At 34.7% G+C, this 27,300-nt stretch overlaps 1 protein-coding gene across 6 annotated transcripts; it reads left to right on the top strand.

The window, feature by feature from the left end:
• The first annotated feature begins 7,125 nt into the window (after positions 1–7,125).
• Positions 7,126–16,084, top strand: LOC114277579 (sugar transporter ERD6-like 5). Of its 6 annotated transcripts, none has more exons than XM_028219479.2 (18): positions 7,126–7,476; positions 7,676–7,738; positions 8,399–8,488; positions 8,635–8,694; positions 10,722–10,787; positions 11,216–11,281; positions 11,355–11,430; positions 11,509–11,573; positions 12,172–12,264; positions 12,437–12,517; positions 12,605–12,689; positions 13,217–13,260; positions 13,342–13,404; positions 13,489–13,548; positions 13,642–13,695; positions 14,844–14,903; positions 15,439–15,553; positions 15,641–16,084. In XM_028219479.2, the coding sequence occupies exons 1-18, from the start codon at positions 7,321–7,323 to the stop codon at positions 15,769–15,771; spliced, it is 1,428 nt and encodes a 475-aa protein (XP_028075280.2). In that variant the 5' UTR covers positions 7,126–7,320; the 3' UTR covers positions 15,772–16,084. The 6 variants fall into 6 exon arrangements, 3 of the variants coding, with proteins under 3 accessions (XP_028075280.2, XP_082726234.1, XP_082726236.1); XR_014330303.1 differs by having other exon boundaries at positions 7,147–7,476; positions 13,637–13,695; XR_014330301.1 differs by lacking the exon at positions 15,641–16,084 and adding an exon at positions 13,844–13,966 and having other exon boundaries at positions 7,147–7,476.
• Positions 16,085–27,300: the final 11,216 nt, after the last annotated feature.

Consider the following 27,300-nt stretch of genomic DNA (forward strand, 5'->3'; position numbering starts at 1 on the left):
CTAAGTGGAACGAGAAGTTCGTAGCCTGGTTGAAGCTTATGGTGCAGCATTCTTAGTTCGGTTTTGACTAAGTCAGGGAGCTGGTTTGGCCCTAAGTTATAACTCGGTCGGTGTTTGAGGCTTTCTAGCGCGGTATTGCGCAAACCTAATACAGTTCGCTAGCTCGGCTAAGTGAAACAGAAGGTACTTAGACCTATTTGAAACTACAGGTATGGCATGAAGTCCTAGTTCGGTTGTTCAGTTTTGCTAGGTTCGCACCTAATACAAACAACTTCCTAGTTCGGTTGAAGTGTGATTTTGGGTCAAACCATCGTTCTTCAGATTATTCGTAAATACAGTGGTTCTATTACCTGGTTTTTTCCAGAAAGATGGAAGCAAAAATGGTATATGTATTTTGAAAAATGTACGAGTATTATGCTACATACTTCAGAAACTATATAAACAAAGAGGAAATGGGATTGAGTTACTTACAAGTATGAAGACGAGTTGATGAAGATCGAAGTCACGAGGGAGAGTTTTGCAGGCACTGTGTTTTGAAAAATGAAGGCTCAGAGAGAGAGAGAGAGAAGAAGATGAATACTAGAAGTGATTGGTTCAAGGCGAGGGGTTTAGTTTTGTGTAAAGAGAAAGAGAAAAGGCGGGACTGTTCAAATTTTTTGAAGTACAAAGACGGCGCAACAGCTATGCTGGGCCAATGAGAGTCTGCCACGTGTCCATGGAATGGAAAACGATTCAGTTACAACGAATGAAGAGACATTTTGACCGGACAGATTAGTAGCCCGTTGTGAATTTAGCTCGGTTTAAAGGCTAAAGTTTTTAGCTCGGCTTGTAACGAGTAATCACAATCATGCTGCGCAGATGGAATTAAGGGGCAATTGAGAGGGTAATTTATAAGTAAATTGGGCTGAGCTGGGTAATGGACCGTTCTGTGGGCCACAGTAAGAAGGGCTGAGTAAAAGGGGCTTGTAGTTAGCTCGGTCCCAAAAGAGCCTTGCAGTTAGCTCAGTCACCCCAGTCGAAGTGGTAATTAGTTCGGCCTAGTGTTTTGGACCGAGGTATTATGGCTTCTTAAGGTTGACCTTGCTATGGTTAGCGCGGTCAGAGCTTGCTGTATTTAGCTCGGTCTTTAATGGACACAACCAAGGTATTGGTGAACAAGGGCCGAGGTACGAGTTGCATGTGAAGGCACTGGTTTGAGTATGACAAAGAAGTATTGTTAGCTCGGTCGTTTTGTCATACTACCAAGGTAAAACCATCTCACTTGGTTTAAGCAGTGAGGGGGTGTTGAAGGATAAGCATTATCTTTCTGAAATGTGATTCCTATGAGGACTCTACATGGAGGAATAAGAGTTCTACTAGGATTGTGCTATGCGGAACCTATAAGAGCTCACAACATCACCTATGGAGAAGAAACACAACTTTAATTCTCGAATACACGGAACTTTTGTCTATTTGTCTATTTTGCTGACTTAGGCATCGGAGAGGTATCCGACACACACCTGCCGGCTAGCTCACGTTTGTGTTTTCAGGAAGTAAAGCGACGATGTTTAGAGGAGCGCAGACTTGGTCAACAAGATTATACGAGAACATTATTTCGCGCTCATTCACTAAAAATAAAAAAATTAAGTCAATTTAAACAAATTTCACTAAAAACAAAATTAAGTTAAATTTTATATAAAAATAAAGGGTTAACTACATTTTTCACTCTTATAGTTTGATCCAAAATTTATTTTGGAGCTTTTTTGGGAATTGGTTGTTCTAATTTTTTTTTTTAATTATGAAAATATGTATAAAAAAGTAAGAAATTGATATGATAGCTTGGTTTAGCTTTTTGGCTATTTTATCAAAAAAGCCACACTCCAAATTAATCTCAAATTGAACAATTTAATTTAGTCATTTTGTCTAAATTAACAATTTTGAGATATTTGTCAATTTTTTAAAGTGTTATGTAGAAAAAATTAATGAAAATTTAGACAAAATGACCAAATTAAAATTGAATTGAAAGTAGAGGAACTAACTTGTTAAATTTAAAATTATACAGTAAAATTTAAATCAAAATACATTATGAAAAATGATTAATTGAAAAAAAAATCCAAAATTGGCTTAGTTTTGTTTTGGTTTTTTTTATAAATTTTGTTTAAAAATCTTAATTTTTAAGATTTTTAAAATCATTTAGTCGAGATGAATTTAAAATATAAAGTAATTTAGTAGTAAATTTTTTTAAAAAATACTAAACCAAAATAAGTTAAACTGAAAAGTAAAAAATAAAAAATGAAAACTCTAAAAAAGGCAAGTGGTGTAGATAAAAAGAGTCCTGATACAAACCCTCACTTGGATGATCCCACCACCTCCACAAACACGTGAGGACAGAGAGAGACAGACCAGTCAGCGTCCACTGAGATGGTGGGGCCTCACCTCACTCATTAACCAGATAAAAATGAAGTGTGAACCAACCAAAATATTTTCGACGTTGTTTAACTGCAAAAAGACAAAAAACATACACAAGCAAAAAGACAAAAAACATAAACAAACCCATTTTCCTCTCTCGTTTGTCTGTTGTTCATTGTTCAATTCAATCAAACAACTCTTCTCTGATAAAACATTAAAACAAAAATTCAAACAACTCTTCTGACTAAAACCCCAAATTTCCTCTAAACTTCAAATCATTCCATTACTTCTTCTTCTACTGTTGCATATACATGTAGGCCATGTTTATTTGGGTGAACATGAGCTTGAGATTGGACTAATAGTCCAATAAAATTATTAATCCGATATTTGATTAAACAATTGAAGTACGGACTAATTATTTTAAACTTGACTATTAGTTAAGATATGATACATAATCCAACGGATTCGTAATCCTTGGACTATTAGTTATGGGAATGCTAATCCAGCCCGCCCAAACAAACATGGCCGTAAGGTCTAAGAAAAAACTGAATTGACCGAATCCGACTTTAATTTTAATCTTCAATTTGTTTTCATATTATACGGTCTATTTTAATTTTAAAATTTTTTATACCAATGCAAATCGAACGGACAGAATATTATATTTAAATATTTTTATATTTTAATTCTTTGAGCATTAATGATAAATAACTAATATAAATATTGTGATAAAAACCAATGAAATAAATATTTATAGAGCAATTTCGCACAATTTTTTTCATTTATTTTTAATATCAAATTGTACAAACTTTTGTAAAACTTTTTAAAATTTCAAATAAATCCCTCTTCTACATCAAACCAATAAAATCAAACCGTTGTATACAGTCTGTATCGATTTCTCAACTACCAAAATCAAAAGAATCAATTCAATACTAAATTTACCCTCAATACTGTTCAAACCAAACCGAACCGTTTGTGCCCCCCACATAAATGGATAGAGAAGGCATGGCAGATGAACAATATAAAAGGGTTAATTACATTTTCCACTCTTAATTTGATTCAAATTTCATTTTAGTTTTAAATTGAACAATCTCATCTCTACATTTTAAGTTCATTTTTAATTTAGTCATTTCGTCTAAATTAACAAATTTGGGACAGTTACTAATTTTTTTAAGGTGACATGTAAAAGAAATTAAAAAAAAATTAAATGAAATGACCAAATTAAATTTAAACATAAAGTGTAGTGACCAACTTGCTCAATTTAAAATTACAAATATTAAAATGAAGTTTGTATCTAACTACATAATGAAAAATGTAATTAACTCAAAAAAATTCCAAAAAATTGATTATTTTTATTTTTTCTAAACTATTTTAAAAATATATAATTTTTATTTTTAATTTTTAGAATGAATTTAAAATGAAAAGTAAACCAAACCAAACCAAACCAAGTCTTAAGTCCCATCAAATGGGATCGGCTACATGAATCCTTCTTCTCCACGCGACCCTATCAAAAGCTATTTCATTAGTCAAATTAAGTGAATTCATATCTCTATTTATAACGCTAGTCAACGTTAATCTAGGCATACCTCGTTCCCTAACACTTCCATCTACCGTTACAGCATCGCATCTCTTCACTACTGCCTCTGTTGGTCTCCGTTGAATATGACCAAACCATCTCAAACGATTCTCTCTCAACTTATCTTCTATCGGTGCTACTCCTACTGATTCCCGAATACACTCATTCCTAATCCTGTCCTGTCTAGTCTTACCACACATCCACCTTACCATCTTCATCTCAGCCACACTCATCTTATCTACATGTTGTTTCTTGGTTGCCCAACACTCCGTCCCATACAACATAGCTGGTCTAATAGCCGTTCTATAAAACTTACCTTTTAGTCTAGTGGGTATTCGTTTATCGCACAACACCCCAGACGCACTTCTCCACTTACACCATCCCGTCTTAATCCTATGGGCCACATCTGCATCAATCTCTCCCGCTGTTGTGATAATCGACTCTAAATAACGAAAATGTTCACTCTTAGGCAGTTCTTGGTTCTCAATCTTCACTTCTCCTCTGCTTTCATTGTTATTGTTACTGTTACTAAATTTATACTCCATGTACTCTGTCTTAGTTCTGCTTATCCAAAATCCTTTAGATTCAAGAGCTTTTCTCCAAATCTCCAACTTTGTGTTAACTTCTTCTCTAGTCTCATCCACTAACACAATATCGTTTGCAAAAAGCATACACCATGGCACATCATCCTGAATATTTATCATCAACTCGTCCATAACTAAAGCAAAAAGGACTTAAGGTAGATCCTTGGTGTAACCCTACAGTGATAGGAAATTCATTTGTCTCTCCAGCTGGCGATATAATAGTGGTCACCACCCCTTCATACATGTCCCTAATCACGTCAATGTAGCATTTTGTCACCCCTTTCTTCTCTAACACCCACCATATTATATCTCGGGGCACTCTGTCATATGCTTTCTCAAGGTCGATAAACACCATATGAATGTCTCTTTTCTTTTCTTTATACTTTTCTATTACTCTCCTCAAAAGATAGATCGCTTCCATTGTTGACCTACCAGACATAAACCCAAATTGATTCTCTGACACCTCTGTTATGTCTCGTAATCTGCGTTCCATCACCCTCTCCCACACTTTCATTATATGACACATTAGCTTGATTCCTCTATAGTTGTTACAATTTTGGACATCACTTTTATTCTTATAGATTGGCACTAAAATATTCTTCCTCTACTCATCTGGCATGTTCCTAGTCAACAAAATTTTGCTAAACAACCTAGTCAACCAAGCAACTCCCTTTTTACCCAAACACTTCCAAGCTTCAATAGGGATATCATCAGGTCCTAAAGCCTTATTTGATTTCATCTTCTTAAGTGCAATCTCCACTTCAAAGTTCATAATCCTACAATAGAACCTATAATCTTGGTTTATCGTATTACTGGCTATTTCTTCCCCTATTGTCGTATTTCCATGTTCTTCATTTAACAGTTTCTCAAAATAATTCTTCCATCTTTCCTTAATCTCATCATCCTTTACCAATACCTTAAAATCCTCACTCTTGATGCACTTTATTTGATTAAAATCTCTTGTTTTCCTTTCCCGTATCTTAGCAAGTTTGTATACCCTTTTCTCTCCGTCCTTACTATCTAGTCTAGTGTATAGGTCATCATAAGCTTTCAACTTAGTCTCTCTCACTACTTTCATGACCTCCTTATTAGCCAATCTATAGCTCTTAAGGTTTTCCTCAGTTCTATCCTTCTGCCACTTTTTAAAGCACTCTTTTTTTGCCTTAACTACCGCTTGAATCTCTTCTCTCCACCACCAAGTTTCTCTAGAGCTGGGTCTTGTTCCTTTCGACTCTCTAAGCACTTCCCTTGAGATTCTCCTCATACAATTGGCCATCGAATTCCACATAATGTTAGCATCACCTTCTAAGTCCCAAGTACCTTCCTTATCCATTCGATTCTTAAATATTTCTAGTTTATCCCCTTTTAGGTCCCACCATCTCATCCTACGATGCCCACTGTCCTTCTTAGCTTGGTATTACCCTCTAAAACATAAATCTAGTACCAAAATCCTATGTTGAGAGACCGGACTCTCTCTAGGAATCGCCTTACAATCATTGCATTTTAGGCAGTCCACTTTTCTCACTAAGAAATAATCTATTCGGCTCTTAACTAATCCACTCTTAAAGGTTATCAAATGTTCCTCCCTTTTCTTATATATAGTATTGGCCACCACCAGGTCAGAAGCCAACGCAAAATTTAAGATTCTCTCTCCAGCCTCATTTCTGTCACCAAAATCGTATCCACCATGCACCCTTTCATAACCTAGTTTATCTATGCCCACATGGCCATTAAAATCTCCACCTATAACCAGGTTCTCTCCTACGGGTATCTCCTGTAAGATCTTATCCATTTGCTCCCAAAAGTTCCTCTTAGTCTTATCATCTAACCCTACTTGAGGGGTGTAAGCGCTAATAATGTTCACTATATTTCCTCCAATAAATAGTTTAACTAATATAATCCTATCTCATTTCCTAGTGACCGCCGCCACACTTTCCACAAGACCCTTGGCAATTATGATTCCTACCCCATTCCTGCGTCTATCCTTACCACTATAATAAAGTTTAAAACTAGTATCCTCAATTTCCCTAGCTTTCTCTCCCGTCTACTTAGTTTCTTGTATGCAAGTTATACTAACTCTCCTCCTAATCATAACATCTACCAATTCCATCGTCCTACCAGTTAAGGTTCCTATGTTCCAAGTGGCTATCCTAAACCTATAGTCTTGGACTAGTTTCTTTACCCGCGCTCGTCTAGAAAAACGCAGAAACCTTTGCCCATTTTTCACCGCACTCAGGCGTCGATGCGGCGCCCCTTACTCACTTTTCGAAACACCCGGAGACAGACGCAACGCGTCACTTGAGGAGAACGACCTAGCATTTAAACGATTCAAAGTAGGATTCATTTTCATAAGGGATCCGAGCGACTTTTTTACGTATTGGCTATTGGCTATCGGCTACCTAAAAAACAGAATACTACAGTCCGAAAAATATTATCCAAAAATATCAATCTATGATTTAATTCAATTGTCACTGCATTAATTTAGCATTTTTCTTTAAAAAATTGACAAAACCAAAATAAGATGAAAATGAAAAAAAAAAAAGAAAAAAAAAGAAAAGAAAAAAGAGTGAAGATAAGAATGAAGTGTGAACCAACCAAAATATGTTTAACCGCAAAAAGACAAAAAAACACAAACAAATACCATTCGTCTGTTGGTTCTTTGCTCAACTCAACTCAACTCAACTCAATCAAACAACCCCCAAATTTCCTCTAAACTTGAAATCATTTTCTTCTTCTTCTTCTCCTACTGTTGTATATATATAGATATACGCATAAATGGAGAGAGAAGGCATGGTAGATGAACAAACATCGATTCCTCTGCTTATCAGAGAAAACCCAGATCATGTTGCTTCATCCTCTTCTTCTGCCACACCTATGCTTCTACTCACCACTTTCATCGCTGTCTCTGGTTCTTATGTTTTTGGCTCTGCTGTAAGTTCAAAAAAATTGCTATGATTTCTAAAATTCAGCAATTAAGCATACAATAAGATGAATTGACTTAGGCTTAGGCTGTATTTGGATCGTGGATTTGAGTAGGATTTTTTTGGACCCAAATGCTGGAATCATTTAATCAGATGGCAAATACTACACTAATGCTTGATGTTTGATGTTTGATGTTTTGATATGCCAGGTGGGATTTTCATCGCCTGCTCAGTCTGGAATCATGGATGACCTTGGCCTCTCTTTGGCACAGGTTAGTCTTAAAATTGGCTGTTACTGGTTATATAACTTGTGGGTGTTTCATAAAATCATGATACACGATAATTTATTGGTATTTTTTTAAATTTAAGCTCCACGTTATATATAATTTGGGCCATAGATTCTCCAATTTACCATGATGTACAATTAATATCTGAGGCTGGAAAATATTAGTTGTGGCTTGTTATTAATGTTTAACTAATGTCACACAAACTGTAAACTTTTAGGCTGAGGAGCTCTCTTGTTAGTTTTATGTATTGTTGGGAGACAGTCACAGGAGTTGTTAACTTGTCCCTTGACCAATTTTCGGGTTTGTTTAAAGCCTTTTTGTTTTTGCGTGCGAGGTTAGGGTTGTTTCGGTTTGGATTGTTAACTTGTTCTCCCCCCCCCCCCCCCCCCCCCCCATATTGTTATTGAATTGTTGATAATTTACTCTTTGCATTCAAATAATTACATGTGCAATTTATTGATGGAGAAGTCTCATTATTGTTGAAGTACAGTAGAGTTAATTGTCTATTAAAATGCTTCAAGTGAAGTAGAATTCATGACTATTTTTTCTGCCTGGTAGTTTTTTTTTTTCATATCTCTATGTGACTTAGTAAACTTTTTTTCCTCTCTCTCTCTCTCTCTCTCTCCTCTTGGTGCTATTTTGCAGTATTCAGTTTTCGGTTCAATAATGACTATTGGAGCAATGGTGGGTGCAGTAATGAGTGGGAAGCTAGCAGATCTCTTTGGCCGGAGGGGTGTAAGTTTTCCTTTTACTTTGTGGAGTGTAGTTATCATTAGGCATGGAAAAAAACCCTTTAATTAGTGTGCCGATTATTGGATTATTGTTAACTTTGTTACTTATCAAAAAAAAATTATTGTTAATTTTATTTGTTTCTGATGTAGACAATGGGATTCTCAGAGATATTCTGCATCATAGGGTGGCTTGCAATAGTATTATCAGAGGTTTCTTGTCTTTTCCACATCATATTCTCCTCAGCTTTCTTTTAATTGATTTATGCATCATTTGATTCCAATGAAGAATTTTAAAGCTTCTAGTTTCAAATTTTGATGGACACATGGAATGCAGCATCAGATTGTAGAGAAATCAACTTCATGAACAACGACATCATATTATACTTCACAAGATTGCTTCCAAATTAAATCATTCATATTTAATTTTTTATTGGAAGTTAAGTTCTCATTCTCTATTCACTAGCTTCTATTTTACTGGATGTTCCCAACGTACTATTCATTGGCTTCTATGAAAAGAAGATTTTTTAAATAGGATATTGGTAATCTTTGTTACCATTGAGCCTTTCATTTTGTGTGTTGATAATCCTCTGGGCCGTATGCATTGTAGAAAGGGGGATTTGGTGATAGCCCCCTCACTATCTAATTTGTCTTTCAAAAGGACAAGAATTATATAAGTACTTTCAAAACCCCCTAATATTTTAAAACTTGTTTCTTTTACTATATTACCCTCATATCTATCAGCTCTCCTATTAAGTCATCTTCACTATATATTTCAGAGTAAAATTTTACTCTGTATGAAAGTAAAATTTTACTCTGTATAAAAGTAAAATTTTACATTCTGAAACTAAAAGTAAAATTTTACTCTGTATGAAAGTAAAATTTTACTCTGAATAAGAGTAAAATGTTACACTCTGAAACTAAAAGTAAAATTTTACTCTGTATAAAAGTAAAATTTTACTCTGAAAAACTAGTGAAATGTTAGACTCTACACAAAAGTAAAATTTTACTCTGTATAAAAGTAAAATTTTACTCTGGTTCTGTCAAATGAAAAAAACAGAGCAAAATGAAATTAGATCAAAAACAACAAAAATAAATAAAAAAAAAACAAACAAACAAAAACAAAATAAATTAATCAACAAATCAACATATCTAATTGAGAAGAAATACTTCTAAAACTCCATCAACAATCACAAATCTCAATGAAAATAATACATGTGTTCAACAACACTCATACACACAAATATATATATATATATATTCAAAACTTAAATCATCCTCTTTTCCATTGGAGTAGATTCCAAATGCAGTAGTGAACAACAACAATGCAACGCATTAGCTTCATATTACGTTTGGGACTGATCGAATCTCACATACATATCCAAATTACTTTCCTCTTCACTATCCCAAATCCAAATCTACAATCCTCAAATCACCAATCCAGACTCTGTTTAGCGTGATTCTAGAGTCAATGTCCCCTTCTTATGTGCTTGCATTGGCAAACTAGGGTTTCTAGGTCACGAGTTCGTTTACGAGGTCCACTCGGAGGAGACCTACAAATTGATTGCTGAGAAGAACTATGCGAGTCTCACTACTGTTGAGATGTTGCAGAGATTTAACCGGAAGCTCTTCAGACCGCACACGCAGCTCGGTCGTGAACGGCCTCCGCAAAAAACTGAACGATTCGATGAATTGTTTCACAAATATCTGGCAATTAATCACGGCTGAGTACAAAGAGACAATTGAACGACGATACTACACAGTGACAGATGAAAAGGCGGATGAATCGACGATCGATCGGTTGATTGCGACGGGAGAGAGTGAGATGTTTTTGCAGAAGGCGATTCAGGAGCAAGGGAGAGGGAGAGTGATGGAGATGACAATGGAGATTCAAGAGAGGCTGTAGAAAGTATAATTTTAAATAATAAATCATAATTTAGTTGAGGGTATAATAGTCTAATAAAATATTTAAATAATAAATTTTGTCCTTTATGCAAGATTTTATAATTATGAGGGGGTTTAAAAAGTATAATTTTTTTCTTAATCCTTTTAACAATGAAAGAAAGATAAAGGGGGTTTATAGCTAAATTTCCCTTGTAGAAAATGCTTTTTGAAAGTTGTTCTCCTTGTAAATTTAATTGGAATTTAGGTTACACAATTAAACATAGGTATGCGTCTAGGTAGTTGTACATTTATATTTTCTAGATTCAGTACATTTAATTGTTCAATGATTTTCTCAGCGTGCTTGGAGCCTCGACCTTGGAAGACTATCTCTGGGATATGGAATTGGGCTTCTTTCATATGTGGTAAATACTTTAGAGTTGTATTTCATATTTGATATTCTTTTTAGGATAAATTACACTGACCTCCCTTGAGGTTTGGAGAAAATACAACAAGTCCCATAATTTTGGCATAATTACATTGGGTTCCCTTAGGGTTGTAATTCAAATAATACTTAGCCCCATTTTCATCAATATTTCGTTAGTTATATGGATGGAAAAATGATGTCGTCATATTTTTTACACTTGAATATATATATATATTTTTTCTTGTTTATCCTTATATTTTCACACCATTTGCATTAGTTTTGGTACCTTTAGTAACGAGGTTGATGTAATTATGGCAAAACTATGGGCCTTGCTATCTTTTCTCCAAACCTCATGGGAGGTCAGTGTAATTTACCCTACTTTGTAATATGACAGTTGACGGTGTTTGCATTTTGAATTCTAAACAGGTACCAGTATATGTAGCAGAAACAACACCAAAGAATCTTCGAGGAGCATTCACAGCGGTTAATCAGGTAATGCAGAACTGTTATAAATTTGGAGCTTTATACATTCATGTCATGCACACTTATCTTTCTGATTCTACAGTTCATGATATGTTGCGGTGTATCAATAATGTATCTCATTGGAACTGTCATCAACTGGCGTATCTTGGCTGCAATTGGTAACTTTCTTTTTCTTACTGTTTTAATTTTATCTTAGGGTACTTCTGTATAATTGCTTCTAATTGATATCATTTCAGGAGTTATTCCGTGTTTAATACAACTTGTGGGTCTATTCTTCATTCCGGAGTCTCCTAGGTGGTTGGTGAGTTAATTTAAAATTTAGTCAGCAGTAGATGTTTAGATGTTGGTTTCGTGCTATGTTGCATGGACTCTTCAGGTTTGTTGAAGTATCTTGTCGACACGACACAACATGGGTATGGATACTAAAACGGATCGAAACCTTCTGTTTTGAAACAGATACTACTACTTAGTTTTTCTTTTATTTATTAGAGGAAAAAAAATTATGGAGTAAAATCATTGCTAATATAATAAAATTAAAGTCACCGTATATTATATGATATATCATGAATAGAATTAACTTTTACATATATAAATTTTTCCCCCCTCAATTAGAGGACATATCCCTGTACTGGTTACTAGTTTTTGGAACCTTCTTTGCCAAGTTCGCATATCCTAAAATTTGGATCACCCGAGTCCATGTACCATAGCTTTTGTGGTAAAAAAAATTGGGTACTCTCTAATTTCTTTGTTGTTGCTTTCACTGGACATGTTTAAATAAAAAAAATATGGTATAGTCACATTTAAGGACTACAGTTACTGCACATCTCCGTGTGAGATCATGTGAAAAATTGAACAAAAGCACATATTGACATGCTCGATGATGGTATTACTCTCTGCAGGCAAAGAATTCTCGGTGGTTAGATTGTGAAGCTGCATTACAGCGCCTTAGGGGAAAGAAAGCAAATATTTCCGAAGAAGCTACTGAAATTAGAGTATCTTCTTGACCTCATTGATTCATTAAAAGTGAAACTTTCTTTTTCCATTAGTTCTTCCTTTTTGCTGGTAAATTTTCCAGTTTAATGAACTGAGTTTTAATTTAACAATCTTTTGTTTACTTTTTTCCGATGTTCTAGAGAAATATGACCAACTTAGGCTATCTGACAGGTTTATACAGAAACCCTTCAACAGTTCTCGGAAGCTAAAATATTTGATTTGTTCCAGCGGAAATATGCTCACTCCCTCATTGTGAGCCTTCTAAAAAGCCTAGCTTCTGTCATGTCCCCTTTTTCATGACTTGGAAGATCATATTATGAACTGCTCATTTTTATATAGGTTGGAGTTGGACTTATGGTATTGCAACAATTTGGAGGGGTCAATGGGATTGCATACTATGCGAGTGCTATTTTCGAATCAGCTGGTGAGTAAAACCACTTAGACAATAGTTCCTATCTAAGAAGCATGGACACTTTTCAGAAGGTGGCGTGTCAGTGTCTGACACTTCTTGGACACTTTCTCTTGGACATGTGTCTGACGCAACAAGACACTTCTCAAAAGCTTTCTCTCAAACATACGTCCAAACATGTCGAACTAATTTTAAAAAAATCACGCTTTGGACACTTGTAGAACACATTTTTATTGTTTAGACACGCATGAAACACATTACAAATTTGAAGAAAATAATTTGAAATTTAATGATTAAAAAAAAAAACATAAATTTATAGATATTTGGACTTTATTATCTTGACATATAATCATTGTTTATCCTTATATATGTCATATATAAATATATAAACTATATATTTTGTGCGTGTCCTCTACCAGTCATGTCCTACATTTTTTGAAAATTTGCATGCCGGTGTGTCTGTGTCCATACTTCTTAAATTTCTATTACTAATGGGAAGGACAATGAAGAGAAACCAAATATATGTGTTTGGTCTGATGTAGGCTTTTCAAGCAGAATTGGGACTATAGGGATGGTGGTGGTTCAGGTTTTTGGACTCTCTACCTGTGATTTTATTTGGCAATTCTTCTTGGCACATTCATGAGATATTGTAGATGTTCTTCTTCAGGTTCCTATGACGTTGGTCGGTGTCCTCTTAATGGATAAATCTGGACGAAGACCGCTCCTAATGGTATGAGGGAAGCTGCTTTTGTAAGTTTGAAAGTTAAATGTTTTTGCACAAAAAGCCCACATGAAATTCTACCTTATTTAACAGATTTCTGCAGCGGGAACATGCTTGGGCTGCTTCCTCATTGGATTGTCATTCCTGTTGCAGGTTTCTTCTAGCACTAATCTAATTTTTTTGTTTTGCTTATTGTTTCTTAATTAAGTATGGTCATTTCAATAAGAAGTGAACTCTTAAGAACAGGCCCTTGAATTGTGGAAGGAAGTCACTCCAATCTTCGCACTGGTTGGTGTACTGGTAATGCAATTTGACCCTCCAGCACTCATTTATCTTTCTGTTAATTATATATATATATATTGTTTTTGTAGATAAAAGGGCAGGTTGGGTGACCAATATGTGACAACCTCCCCTAAGTGTAACCTAAGTCACCGAATTTGTGTCCCAGGGTCCATGCTCCCGCACTAAAGTTGTGAATTCACGAATTTGCCCCAAACTTGGGGTAAATTTGCAAATTACTTACGGAGAGTTTGCGAATTGCGTTGATAATGGGAAGAATTCATAATTTATGGTAACTTTTGGATCTTACTCCACTAATGCCTAAGCGCATCTCACCTATGCAGTGTCTCATCACCATGCCAACGTTAGACCTGCTAGCCTATGGTGTTAAAAACATTTATATACATAAGTGAAAGGTGAAAAAAATATAAATATTTTTGCTATATATATTCTTATTATAGTTTAAATTTTTTTAAAAAATAAATATATTAATAAGTAAGATACAAAAATGCTTAATAATAAAAACGTTTAATAATATTAAAATTATATAATAAAGATGCTCTCAATTCTATGAATATTTTCAAAGATGCTGCTCTTGCTCTCGCTCCCACTCCCGCCTAATGAACTGGTGACTTAGGGTGTGAGCACAGAAACCTTAGGAGCCTACCTGTTAGGTAATCAGACAGGAGGGGCCTAAATGCGTGCACAAACACACGGATCTGTGCTGCTCTCTCGAGATTGGCTTGAGCCATAGCCAGGCCCCAACCCTACCGAGGCATAGTCGCAAGGAGGACATGAGTCTTGCACCTTTAGTGCATGATTGAAAAAGGCCTGTTAATTGAACTTTGAAGCTTTTTGGTTGTATTGTCTTGTAAATTCAATTTCCTTGCTGTTTCTCTATTGATGAAATGTGGATTTTGCGGAAAGAAAGTACCCTAGGTTGTATGCTTATTGTCTTCTTTTCTTTCTATTGAATTTTCGTACAATGGGGGCTCTATTAATGCATATTTGAAATGATTTCATTCTTAGAAGAGCATGATTGGTGCTCTTGCAAGCGATTGTTTTACCCAATGCTTTGGGACATAATTTTGTATATTTTAGCTGAAATTCTTATAGGTAAATGGATGGAGTTGAATTCTATGTTTTGATGTAGTTGAATCTGCAATCAGGTGTTTACAGGATCTTTCTCTCTAGGCATGGGGGGAATTCCTTGGGTTATAATGTCAGAGGTAAGTACTTTAAAACCTCATTTGGTTGGCAAAGTTAAGCCAATTTTTTTTTTTTTTTTTTTTGTTACATGTCCCAAAAAAAAAAAAAAAAAACTAGTTTGTTTGGCACACTCTTAGTTTGTGACTTTCCTGATCGGTTTTTTAGGAAACCATGTTTGGCAACATTGCTAGTTTTTTGATTTTTTAATGCAAGTCAAAAAAATTAAAAAAATAAAAACTTGGCCTAAAAAAAATAATGTGCCCTCACTTAGAATACATTCTCATGAATGATATTCTATCAATGCGCTGCACAAATCAAGGAGAAAGAGGCAAAAAATGGGCTTCTTATTGTCTTTTATCGGCCAAATGAAGCGATTTTTTGATTTTGGCGCTAAGAAAGCCAAAAAACTGAGCTTAATGCTAAGCGGCCAGATGAGGCTAATTGAGCTGGAGTTCTACATCATTATAATGGATATCTTAAATTGAGATCCAAATATAATGAATATTTTGACCTCAAACTGAAAAGGAATTTTTTTTTAATTATTATAAATTTCAGATATTTCCTATTAACATGAAAGGCTTGGCTGGAAGCCTTGTAACGGTGGTTAACTGGCTCGGGTCTTGGATTGTTTCATATGCCTTCAACTTCTTAATGGACTGGAGCTCAGAAGGTAAACCTAATTCATTTCCCTTAAATCTCTCTCCAGATTTCTCATTCATATTCTGCAGTATACGACAATTTTTGTTTTGCCTCTCAGGAACATTTTTCACATTCTCAATCGTATGTGGTTTAACTGTCCTGTTCGTTGCGAAGCTGGTTCCAGAGACGAAAGGTCGGACTCTGGAAGAAATTCAAGCATCGATGAATCCATTTACTGCAAAGAGATAGGCTTGGCAGGCCTGTAAAAGAGTAACATACATGTTCTGCAATTTCATCGATTGATCATGGATGGATAGGTAAATTGTGATTTAACTTCAAGGATTGACAACCGGTTTTCACCAAATTACACAATTGGCAGTCATAACCTAAACTCTAACTTGTGTCTAATGATTGATTGATCTATTTTGAATCTGCTTTCCTCATTATTGAACTTAAGCCATTCTCAGAAGAGGTTGGTATGTTGTCTATTTGTGGGCCTTCTCGCCGGTGTGTTACTAAATCTTTATAACTTTGATTGGGCATTCATCAATTGTTTTCCACATTTTGCTTTTGTTTGATTCCTTCATGATGTCTATTATGTGAAAAGTTTGTCATTGTCATAACTTCAATTATCATTGGGTAAATTACACATACACCCCCTGAGGTTTGGATTTAATACATATCATTCTCTGACATTTGGGAAATTACACTAACCCCTCTGTCATTGTAATTATTTAGACGGAATGAAGATATTGAACTCATGCACTCTTTTTTTTTTTGCTTTGCTTTACTTTCTCTTTTTTTTCCCCTTTCCTTTACTTTTTTTTTTAATGTAATTTTCTCTGTTTTTCTACTAGGAGTTGTTATCTTTTATATAAGCAAGGGGTTTGTGAAATTAAACTATTAATCACAGGGGTGAGAATGTAATTTCCAAAACGTCAGGGAGTGGGTAGTAATTGGGCCAAAACTCAAGGGGTGTCAATATAATTTACCCATTATTATTATATATAGGGCAAATTACTTACACCTCCCTTGAGATTTAGTTAAATTATAGATTCTCCCTTGATGTTTCAAAAATTATATCTCGCCCCATTGCAATTAATATCGTTGACGAAGATAGTAAATCGACTAAAATGCGCCTAACTGTGTTATGTAGAAAAATGATGATATTTGACAGATACATCATACCAAGTAAATCAATAGTTGTTCAATACTTGTTTTAGAAAAAATTTTAAAAAAATTAAAAATTGATTTGGTTAAAAAATAAAAATAATAATAAATAATTATCATTTTACATATTTTATTTTGAGATGTTAGAAATAATTTTTACAAATTACATATATTTTTATTAAATTAGTTTCCATTTCTTAAAAAAAGTATTGTGAATTTTTTTTTTTAAAAAAACAAATCAAACATGTTTCAAAAATCTTAGGTAGCGTTTGGTTTAGAACTCAAATAATGATTTGAATTAAAAAAATTTAAAATTTATAACCAAACTCTTTTCAATACTCTTTATAGAACTCTATTTAAAAATAAATAAATTCAAAAAAATGTTTTTTTATTTTGTTCTTTAAATTATTTTTTATTTAATATTTTTTGCAAAAAATATTTTTTTATTTTTATTTTAGAAGAAAAATATTTTTTATTTTTGGGGGATGCACTAATAAATCCCAAATTTATATCTTGTAAACCATTTGGTCCTATGAATTTTCTTATGAACCATTAGGTCCTATCCCAATGTTAATGACCATTGAACATCATCGACATCAACAACAACTTCAACCTCATCAAACATCAGATCTCATACACTACAATTCACAGATCTCATAGTTGATGTTGCTCCATTACCCACCATTGAACAACATCATCAACATCCAAATCGATCTCTCTCAATTTTGAAACCCTAGTTTTCTTTCTCTAGACTCTCTAATGGCACCCAAAGCAGCAGCAGAGAAGAAGCCAGCGGAGGAGAAGAAGTCCACGGTGGCGGAGAAGGCTCTGGCGAAGAAGAAGCCGAAGGCCGGGAAGAAGCTGCCATGATCGACATCGGATTGTGGGTGTTTGTGGGTGTTCGAACATCAGATTCATGGTCGATGAAATCAGAAGAACATTAGATTCATGGTCGAACATCAGATTCATGGTCGAACATCAAACGGATTTTGAGTTTTTGATGATCTCTATCAGATTTATCAGATTCAAACATCAAACATCAGATTCAAACATCAGATTCATTAATCTATATATATATATATATATATGTTGATTTCACATTGAGAATATCGGATCGGAGAGAAAAATGGTGAAGAACAATTATTTGGCAATGAGGACGACGGGTTCAACAACTTCAACGCAGTTGATAAGTTCTAATCTGCAAGATCTGGGGAACGAAGCAAGGAAGTTCGCAAGTCATGCCATCATACTCACTTCTGGCCTCGGTCTGGGCTCTGTTCTTCTTCAATGGATAGCTTCAATCACTACTATGTAAACATCTTCTCTCTGTCTCTCTCAGGAAAGTTACAAAATGATACAGGTTAGATATTTACACTGATGTTGGTAATGTTGGGGCCTAATCGTACAACACATTTTATGGGTAAAAAGAGAGAAGGTCATCGCCATGTAGAGGGTGGATTCAGTGCTGCTGGAAAGGATTCATCGCAGTTGGGGATGGTGGAATGATGTTGTTCTGATGATGATGTTGTGATGTAAAAAAAGGACTAAATGGTGCATAAGAAAACTTTTAGGACTAAATGGTTCAACTTTTTCGAAAATAGGATTTATGGGTAAATTTTCCTTTATTTTTTTATTTTATCAAAAAAAATATTTTATTATTTTTTAAATATTGGCCAAATATTTGTTATGATTTAGATATATATAAGCGATCTAAAATTTTTTAAGATTTAAAATTTTTTTAAAAAATATTCAAAAAAAATACAGTGCACAAATATAGTAATTACAGTGCACGTTAAAAAAAATAAATATTTACAATAGAAAATAATTATCCTAAAAAAATAAAATTAAGAAACTTTTTAAATATTAAAAAATATAACCTAAAAAATTTTAAAATACAATTCAAAACTCAAAAACTCAAAACCAAATAATTTCTCTCTTTTCAAAACTCAAATAATGATTCAGAAAACTAAACCAAATGGAGCCTTAATTTCTTTTTAATCTAACATAATTCTTTTGTAAATTTTGTTCGCTTATTATCATAGGAATTTTAGGTTAAATTAGGTTGTTCAATGCTTTAGAAAGGTACCAGGGACAATATCGTCTGTCAAGAATAATTCCTAACGTTTACTTAATGGTAGGGGGTAAATTGTTATGCAAACACAAATCTCGAGGGACGGGATGTAATTTTTGAAATCTCAAAAGGGAATTTGTAATTTAACTAAACCTCAAAAGCTGTAGGTAATCTACCCTTTTATATAAAAAGTAAGGGTTTTAGCAAAACTAATCCAAAACTAAAAATTCTTTAAAACCCTTTAGTTTTGGCTCTTTATACTGATAACTTTTAGTAATATAATGTTAATCAACTTGAATTACTCCAGTGTCGTGTTACCAGACAAACTAAATTTTTTCCAACCATTTCTTGTCGTTTGATTGAGAGATTTTACTTTACTTTAACAAGAAATTAGTTGGAAACTATTTGTGAAGTGCCTGTTTAGTGATATATTACTATACAAATTTGATTATTCCAGTATCATGTTGCCGAATTAAAATAAATTTGTCCAGCCACATGTCGCTTTACATGCATTGTAGATTGTCTTCATTGTTGTCGTATTAAATTCATTTCAATATAATCAATATCTCTTTTGGTCGCACCATACTCTTGACATGTAAACTAATAAGGAAGTTTCCAGAAGCTTCTCTATGTGCACACACTTAATAAATTTTTCTTTTATTACAATTTTGTCCTAAAATAGAACTACCAAATACCCTTGTTTTCTCTTCCAAACCCTAATCCTTTAACCTTTGGCCTCCACCATTGCTGTCATTGTTGGTCTTCTTCCACGACCACCTCAACCATTCTCCCACCCTTGCCTTCTGTCATCATCCCTTCCCACATCTTCACCAATTGCTGTAGCCCCCTCCATCATCTACAAGAATCCCAATATCTTCTCTGCAATGTTCATCGGCGACATGTATGATTAAAGATATAAAGAGAAGGGAACCATATCGAGAGGAAGAGGAATTGGTAGGGTATTTCAAGAAAAGTTTGTGGTGGAAGGTGGTTCGTGGATGAGAAGTTTGTGACGACAATTTGTGATGCAGGCTAGTTTATAGATAAGGGGTTCTTGACAATGGAGATTTTAAGGTACTACAGTGGAGAAGATTTCGTGGTGGAAGTGGTTCACAATGGTGAGAAGGTTCACGAAGGGGGGGCTCACGATGGTAACAAGGGGGATTCACAGTGGTTCATGATGGCGACGGTGGTCAAGGTGGAGATGGGTGGTGGTTAAGGTTAGGGTTAGGATAAAGGTTTGAAAGATAAATAAGATTAGGGTATTTTTGGTATAATAGGTTGTGTACTGAGTAAAATATAATTTTTCAAATTCATTAAATGTGCGGCTTGAGAAAAGATATTCACAAAGAAGAATTGGTATGTAGAAATAGAATTTCTCGATGTTTCCTCCTCATATAATCTACCAGCAAATGAGTGCCCTTCAAAACGTTCAAAAACTGGATGATTGTACTTGCATTGTTGCAATGAATAGAAGCATAATCCTTCCAAGCAAAAAAACGAGAAATATTTTTTTAAAAAAATAAAATTGGAGATGCACAGTAATAAGTAACTGAACAAATGAAAAACGTTCGGTCTTGGGTTATTGGACGTGTTTCTTTTATTCGACAGTGGGTTACCAGACATATATTTTTTTGTTCGACAATGTGATTCTGAATTATTTTATTTTGTTCGATTTTGACACACCGAACAAAAGTAAAAAAAACTCTCAAAAAACAAAACAAAAACCTATCAAACAAATAAAAAAAACTCACAATTTTACTTTTTTGATGGTTCTTCACCACTATTTCTTCCTCCATTGATTTTTTTTTTATGATCAAAACACTATAATTCTCACATTTAAAAAATATATATATATAGCAGAGAAGAAAAATTGGGAAGAGAAGAAGAGTAGTAGAGATTGAAGAGCAATGGGTATAAGGAGATAATATTTGATTTTAATCTTTTGTCCTTACAAGTTATTTCAAACATGGGTAAAATTGAAAAAAAAAAAAAAATCTGATATAGAGGGTGTAAAAAGATAAATTAATGGTATAAATAGAATCACTATTTGAAAATAGAAAAAAAATAAAAAAAAATATTTAACTTATATTTTATTCACACTTTTTATTTTTTATTTTTTAATTTTTAATTCTTATTTTAATTTATGATCAGTCAAAGTTTTAATGATTTGATTAGTTGGTGAAATGTCACCTTTTAGTATTATGCTATATCTGGAGGATTTGGTATTATTCTATATTTGGATGACAAATCTTGAAGGGAATAATCAAGAATTTGGTATTAAAATTTTAAATATCATGGGTTAAAATTTTATTTCATTTACCCTTTTTTCTCCCATAAATCTCTACTCAAAATTTTAATCCAAAAACAAATTTGAGAATGGAAAGACAAGTAAAGAGCATTGGAGCCTTGAGGATCAATTATTTTCACTGACATTGCTTGTCCAAGCCCTACTTTTCTTTTCTCTTTTGTTTTCTCCTTTTAATTGTTTTATAACTTTCCTAAAAAATAATAATAATAAAATTAACAGAACCAACAAGTTATTATTCAGTACAAAAAATTGAAGCACATAAATATATTCAGATTCAATTATTTTATGATGAAACTCACGTCTTAAATAAATTTAGACCACGCATTAAATCTTTTAAATATTTTTCTATGTCATGAATATGTGTTGCACACTGTTACCCTGTGGCCACAAGTCATATGGAAAGATTATTTTCAATATTATTTTTTTTTTCAATATTTAAAAAACAAAAATAATGAAATTTTTTAAAACACATCGTTTTATTCTTGTAAAAAACAAGTTTTGAAATTTCAATTTTTTTTTTTTAAAGTATTGCTTAAAAAATGAGTTGTTTTCATAAAGATTTATGGAAAACAGTTAGCCAAACAAATTTTTTTTTTCTCCAAAAAAAAAACTAGGTAAGTAATTTGGTCGAATATTGTATTTTGAAAACTATTTATAAAAGCAATACAAATTTTGAAATTATTTAAGAAAATACAATAGTTTTTGAAATAGTAAATTAAAGAATTATTTTAATTTGAAATTACAAGTTTAAACCAAGGTTTTAAAAACCGGACCGGAACGGCCGGTTCGACCGGTTGAACCGTCAACCGGTTGGGGTTCCGGTCCGGACATACCCTCTGAACCGGTCAAAGTTGAAAACCGGTGTATTTAGCCAGAACCGGAAAAACCGGCGGTTGAACCGGTCGACCCGGAGCCTGTTCGCCGGGCTGTCCGGGTCGACTTTTTTTTTTTAGTTTTTTTTTTCTTTCTTTCTTTTCTTTCTTTCTTATTTATTTTATATATATATATATATAAAATATAAGAATATAAGAAAATTTTAATTTGAAACTCTTTTTCAAGGGTCTCCTCTTGTGAGGAATCCTATTAAGAGCTTGATGAAATTATTGTGAAAGTTTTCACCTATTTATAAGAAAAAAATTCTTTCAAAAAGACTCAAGAAATTCATGTGGGATTCAATCAAATGTATTGGAGGGAATATTGAAATTTTGATATCCCTCCAAAATTTTTGCTCTCATTTCAATCAAATTATTTGAATTAAAATCACTTGGAGGGAATATTAAATATTTGATTTCATCTTCTAAAATTGAAATTAATAATATTTTAAAATATATTATTATATTTTTAGTAAAAAAAAATATTAGGACAAATATTTAAGATAATTTAATATTTTTAATATTTTAATTTATAATTTTATTACTTATATTTTTATTTAAATATAATTTTAATATGTTTATTACGTCACGGTTCGATTCCGGTTCAACCCGACGGTTGAACCGGTGACCTGTCCACCCGATCCCTTTTCCGGTTCGCTCACCGGTCCGATTTTTAAAACATTGGTTTAAACAATAGATGTGATAATATTAAAACCATACTATTGAAAATGAAATCAAATGTTGAACTTGTGATTCCTGGATTGTTTAAAAGTGTCATATTAACAACATGTGAATTCACTATTGATCCTGTGGGGACATAATTTTTTGAATGACAACACGTGGCCGAGGTGTCACCGAAGTGCCAGCCGAGGTGCCACGTGTCCTAGTCATGATGCCGAGATGATCTCGGTTAGGCTGAGGTTATCAACGAGAATACCGGAATTCGAGATAAGCGGATAAAGAACAAGAGTCCTAGAATGGGAGGAGACTTCAGTTTGGGTAAAGATGAGACTCTTAGAGAGCTTATCCTGATCCTATTGGGAGTCCAAGATTAGCAATAATCCTGAGTCCATTGGAGTTAGGCTTCCATTAGGACTAAGATTGAGTTGGCTATAAAAGAGAGGCACCCCCATGGGTCTAAGGTATGTCTTTTTATGCTCAAGCTAGTGAGTTTAACACTATTGATTATCTTTGAGAGATATTGAGTACTGACTTGATTGTCGGAGTACCCCCGGGTGGCGAACCACCACCGGAGTCTTCTCTTGCTGTTACAGGTTAGTCAGGTGCCATCTATTCTGCCAGTGCTTTCCAGCTGGATACTAAGATTGCAGTGTGGTCAGATTTTCACCCACACAATTTGGCGCCGTCTGTGGGAAAGAAAGGAGAATAGATGGCCATCATAATACATGATCAACGTAGCGGAAACGACGAGTTTAGCAAAGATGGAGAATGTGTCGACATAAACAGAATGAAGACCCTTCCAGAAGGGACGCAAAGACAGGGGGCATGAGTGCTCCCAAGGAGATGACATTCGAGTATAGAAGAGCTCAGCCTAAGTGAGCAAATCCCGGATCCCAGATCCCAGAAGACATGATCTCGGCCTAGATGAATAGGTCTAAGAAGAGAAGAGCTTAACCTGAGTGAGCAGATCCAAGATTCCAGAAGACAAGAGCTCGGCACTTAAATTCGAAAAGAGAAGAGTTCAGTGAGCAAAATCTCAGATCCTAGAAGATAAAAAAGAAACACACAATTAGGGGGCAGAGAGAAGACAAAGATGTTTAACACTTGTTGAAATTTGTAGCAATTTACAAGTTGAAGTTAAACCGAGATTATTGTTTAACACTTGTTGAAATTTGTAGCAATTTACAAGTTGAAGTTAAACCGAGATTAATGTTTAACACTTGTTGAAATTTGTAGCAAATTACAAGTTGAAGTTAAACCGAGATTAATGTTTAACACTTGTTAAAATTTGTAGCAATTTACAAGTTGAAGTTAAACTGAGATTATAAGTTGAAGTTAAACCAAGATTAATGTTTAACACTCGTTGAAATTTGTAGCAATTTACAAGTTGAAGTTAAACCGAGATTATTGTTTAACACTTGTTGAAATTTGTAGCAATTTACAAGTTGAAGTTAAACCGAGATTAATGTTTAACACTTGTTGAAATTTGTAGCAAATTACAAGTTGAAGTTAAACCGAGATTAATGTTTAACACTTGTTGAAATTTGTAGCAATTTACAAAGTGAAGTTAAACCGAGATCATTGTTTAACACTTGTTGAAATTTGTAGCAATTTACAAGCTGAAGTTAAACCGAGACCATTGTTTAAACACTTGTTGAAATTTGTAGCAATTTACAAGCTGAAGTTAAACCGAGACTATTGTTTAAACACTTATTGAAATTTGTAGCAATTTACAAGTTGAGTTAAACCAATATAATGTTCAAACGTTTGTTGAAACTTGAGAAAAGTTTACAAGCAGAGTTAAACCGAGATGATGTTTAACGCTTGTTGAAACTTGAGAAAAGTTTACAAGTAGAGTTAAACCGAGATGATATTTAACACTTGTTAAAATTTGAGAAAAATTTACAAGTCAAGACAAGGTTGTACTGAAAGAAGTATCTACATACTTGCCGAGATTACCATGTTGCCAGGACTTGGAAGATAATGAAAGATAGAAGTCTTAAGAAGTAAAAGACAAGTGGTGAATTTTTGAGCAACACTTGTGAAAACATTTGTTACAATGTTTTCAAGTATTAAACCAAGGCTGAGATAAACCGATTAGTGGGTACAACCGAGGTGTTACACCCGAGGAGATTACACAGTTAAGGTGTAAATTGAAGACATGCATATTATTTTTCCATACAAGAGTAAAAAGAAGAACACATCGGTTAGAAAGGATCTGTGACTGCGGCATGAAGCCAACTTCCATAATGTGATCCTAAGTGCAACTTATGTTCACATTAGTGGGCAAGGAGAAGGAATGATAATGTTACCACTTGTTGAAATTTTAAAACAATTTACAAGTTGAAATAGTTAAGGATTATGAAGTCTACCACTTGTTGAAATTTTTTAGCAATTTACAAGTTTGGTATAGCCGAGATCACACTAAAAGATGTTTTCCGAGATATGATCATCCAAGATGACCAACTAGCTTGTTAAAAGCTTAGAAGGTTGGGAAAAGTGAAGCATGTATAAAAGAAGGCAAGTACAAATGAGGAAGCAACACTTGAATACCTCTGTTAAAGAACACACTTGTAGAAATAAAGTATCGAGGTTATGTTAGTCCGAGGTGTCTACCCAATGATAATTCCGAAGTGATGCTTATCCGAGGTGTCTACCTGATGATAATTCTGAAGTGATGCTTATCCGAGGTATACTACCTCGAAGTGATTTGCAGGATATATTCGAAAAAAGTTGAAAAAATTCTAAAGTATGGAGAAGCACACAAGCAGTAAACAGAAGAAAGCATTCAATACTCAGAAAAATACAAACATGCATTAAAAGAAGCACTTCGACCTGGTAAAGTGATTTCTTGTTCAAATACAAAACAGTGGCGCATTGGCGAACAACAGACATTGTTCAGAAGCAAAGAAGTTACATATGCAAAGACAACAAAAGTACAAGAATGAAGACCCTAAGAACTAGGGACTAAAGCAAGAATGTCGGACTGATCTGCTTCGACGATTGACGGTAGTTCAGCCTCGGTAGTCAGTTGGGAAAGCTTCTCTACTGTTATCTCGACATCTATTTCAAGAAGGGACGTGGTTCTAGGACTATGCAGAAAACAGAAACGAGGGCAAGAATCTGGAAATACAACAAGAAAAGACAAGAAGAGAAAATTTAGAGCCAAGAATAGTGGTGAATCATCAAGAACACTGTGACAGAGTGTATGCAAGGGTACAAGGCCAAGAACAGTGGCAAAAGTGCCAGAAAGTTGTGAACAGTATGTGTATTCAAGACTTGGGCAAAAACAAAATCATGAAATAGACACACTGAGATACGTGATTCATGAAATCGAATACTTGAGCAAAACAGCAATGGCAACAAGTAATGAAGCAAAAACTCTTGAAGAGCAACAAAAATTGAAACCAGAAGGAATAGTGGCTTATCAGAAAAAGTGAAGCCCGTATGAGGATCGCCGAAATCAGACGATGGCAGCAATCGGAAAGGATCAGCAAAAGCCTCACCGGAAGGAGAGAGTGAAACTGGTTGCAGAAAGCAGCAAATGGAAGATTTGAGAGGGTTGATTTTGATCAAAAGCATGAAATGGCGGCAAAATGGCAATTATGGTGCTTGGGACGACGTGCTTGTCAGACAGTGCAAGTAAGTGCGAGATGACTTAATGACGCATATCAGACACAGCTCCGTAAGGGAAAGATGCGTGACGGTTTCGGTTGAAATATTGTACATGCCAATTCATATGCGTGGTGAAACACTTGGAGTTTTTGATTTAATGAAACAAATACCTCCGCTAGGAGGACGGTTTCGGTTGAAAAACTTGGGCGAACTTGGTTGTTGGTTCCAAAGTATTGATGAAAGCAGATTATAGGTCTCGATCATATTGAGCCAACGAGTTCTGACTTCGGCAATAGATGATGAAGCAAGCTTAGCCGACGTGCTAAATGGAGGAAATGATATAGGTTCCATCACCTTAGGATGTCGAGGTTATAGAACCTAGGGGGCAGTTGTGGGGACATAATTTTTTGAATGACAACACGTGGCCGAGGTGTCACCGAAGTGTCAACCGAGGTGCCATGTGTCCTGGTCATGATGCCGAGATGATCTCGGTTAGGCCGAGGTTATCAACGAGAATATCAGAATCCGAGATAAGCGGATAAAGAACAAGAGTCCTAGAATGGGAGGAGACTTCATGTAGACACCCCATTTTTGACCGACCTTAAGACTCAGATGTCACCGATTGAGCGCTCGGTGATATTGCATATTGTGCTCGTTCTGAGGTTTTAGAGTCTCGGCTGCGAGCCTTGCCTCCGGACTTCTAGACTCTTTTGTACTTTGTCTCGGTTTGCGAACCAGGTCCCGTTTCCTCCATTTTCTCTTTCTGAAGGGAGGGAGAGGTCTTGTAGACCATCTCTCAGTAGCCGTAGGCTACGTTTCGTGGTCGTAGGCCATTTTTCCCGTTTAGAGCCCGGTTTCCGATTTTTCAGAGCCGTTGGCCGTGTGCGTTGGTTCGGGACTGCTTAACCACCTCCGTTTGCTCTGGATTTTGGTACACACCTTGTTTCCTCCCTTTTAAGGGACACTGTGGCTCGAGAGACCAACTTCGTGGTCAAACGCCACCTCCGGTGCCTAATAGTCAGTTTTCGGGGCCCCGGGCCGTGCGTTTTGGCCCCCGA

The sequence above is a fragment of the Camellia sinensis genome, chromosome 5 (genome assembly GCF_055761805.1).
Source record: "Camellia sinensis isolate YWXY chromosome 5, ASM5576180v1, whole genome shotgun sequence".
Lineage (NCBI taxonomy): Eukaryota > Viridiplantae > Streptophyta > Magnoliopsida > Ericales > Theaceae > Camellia > Camellia sinensis.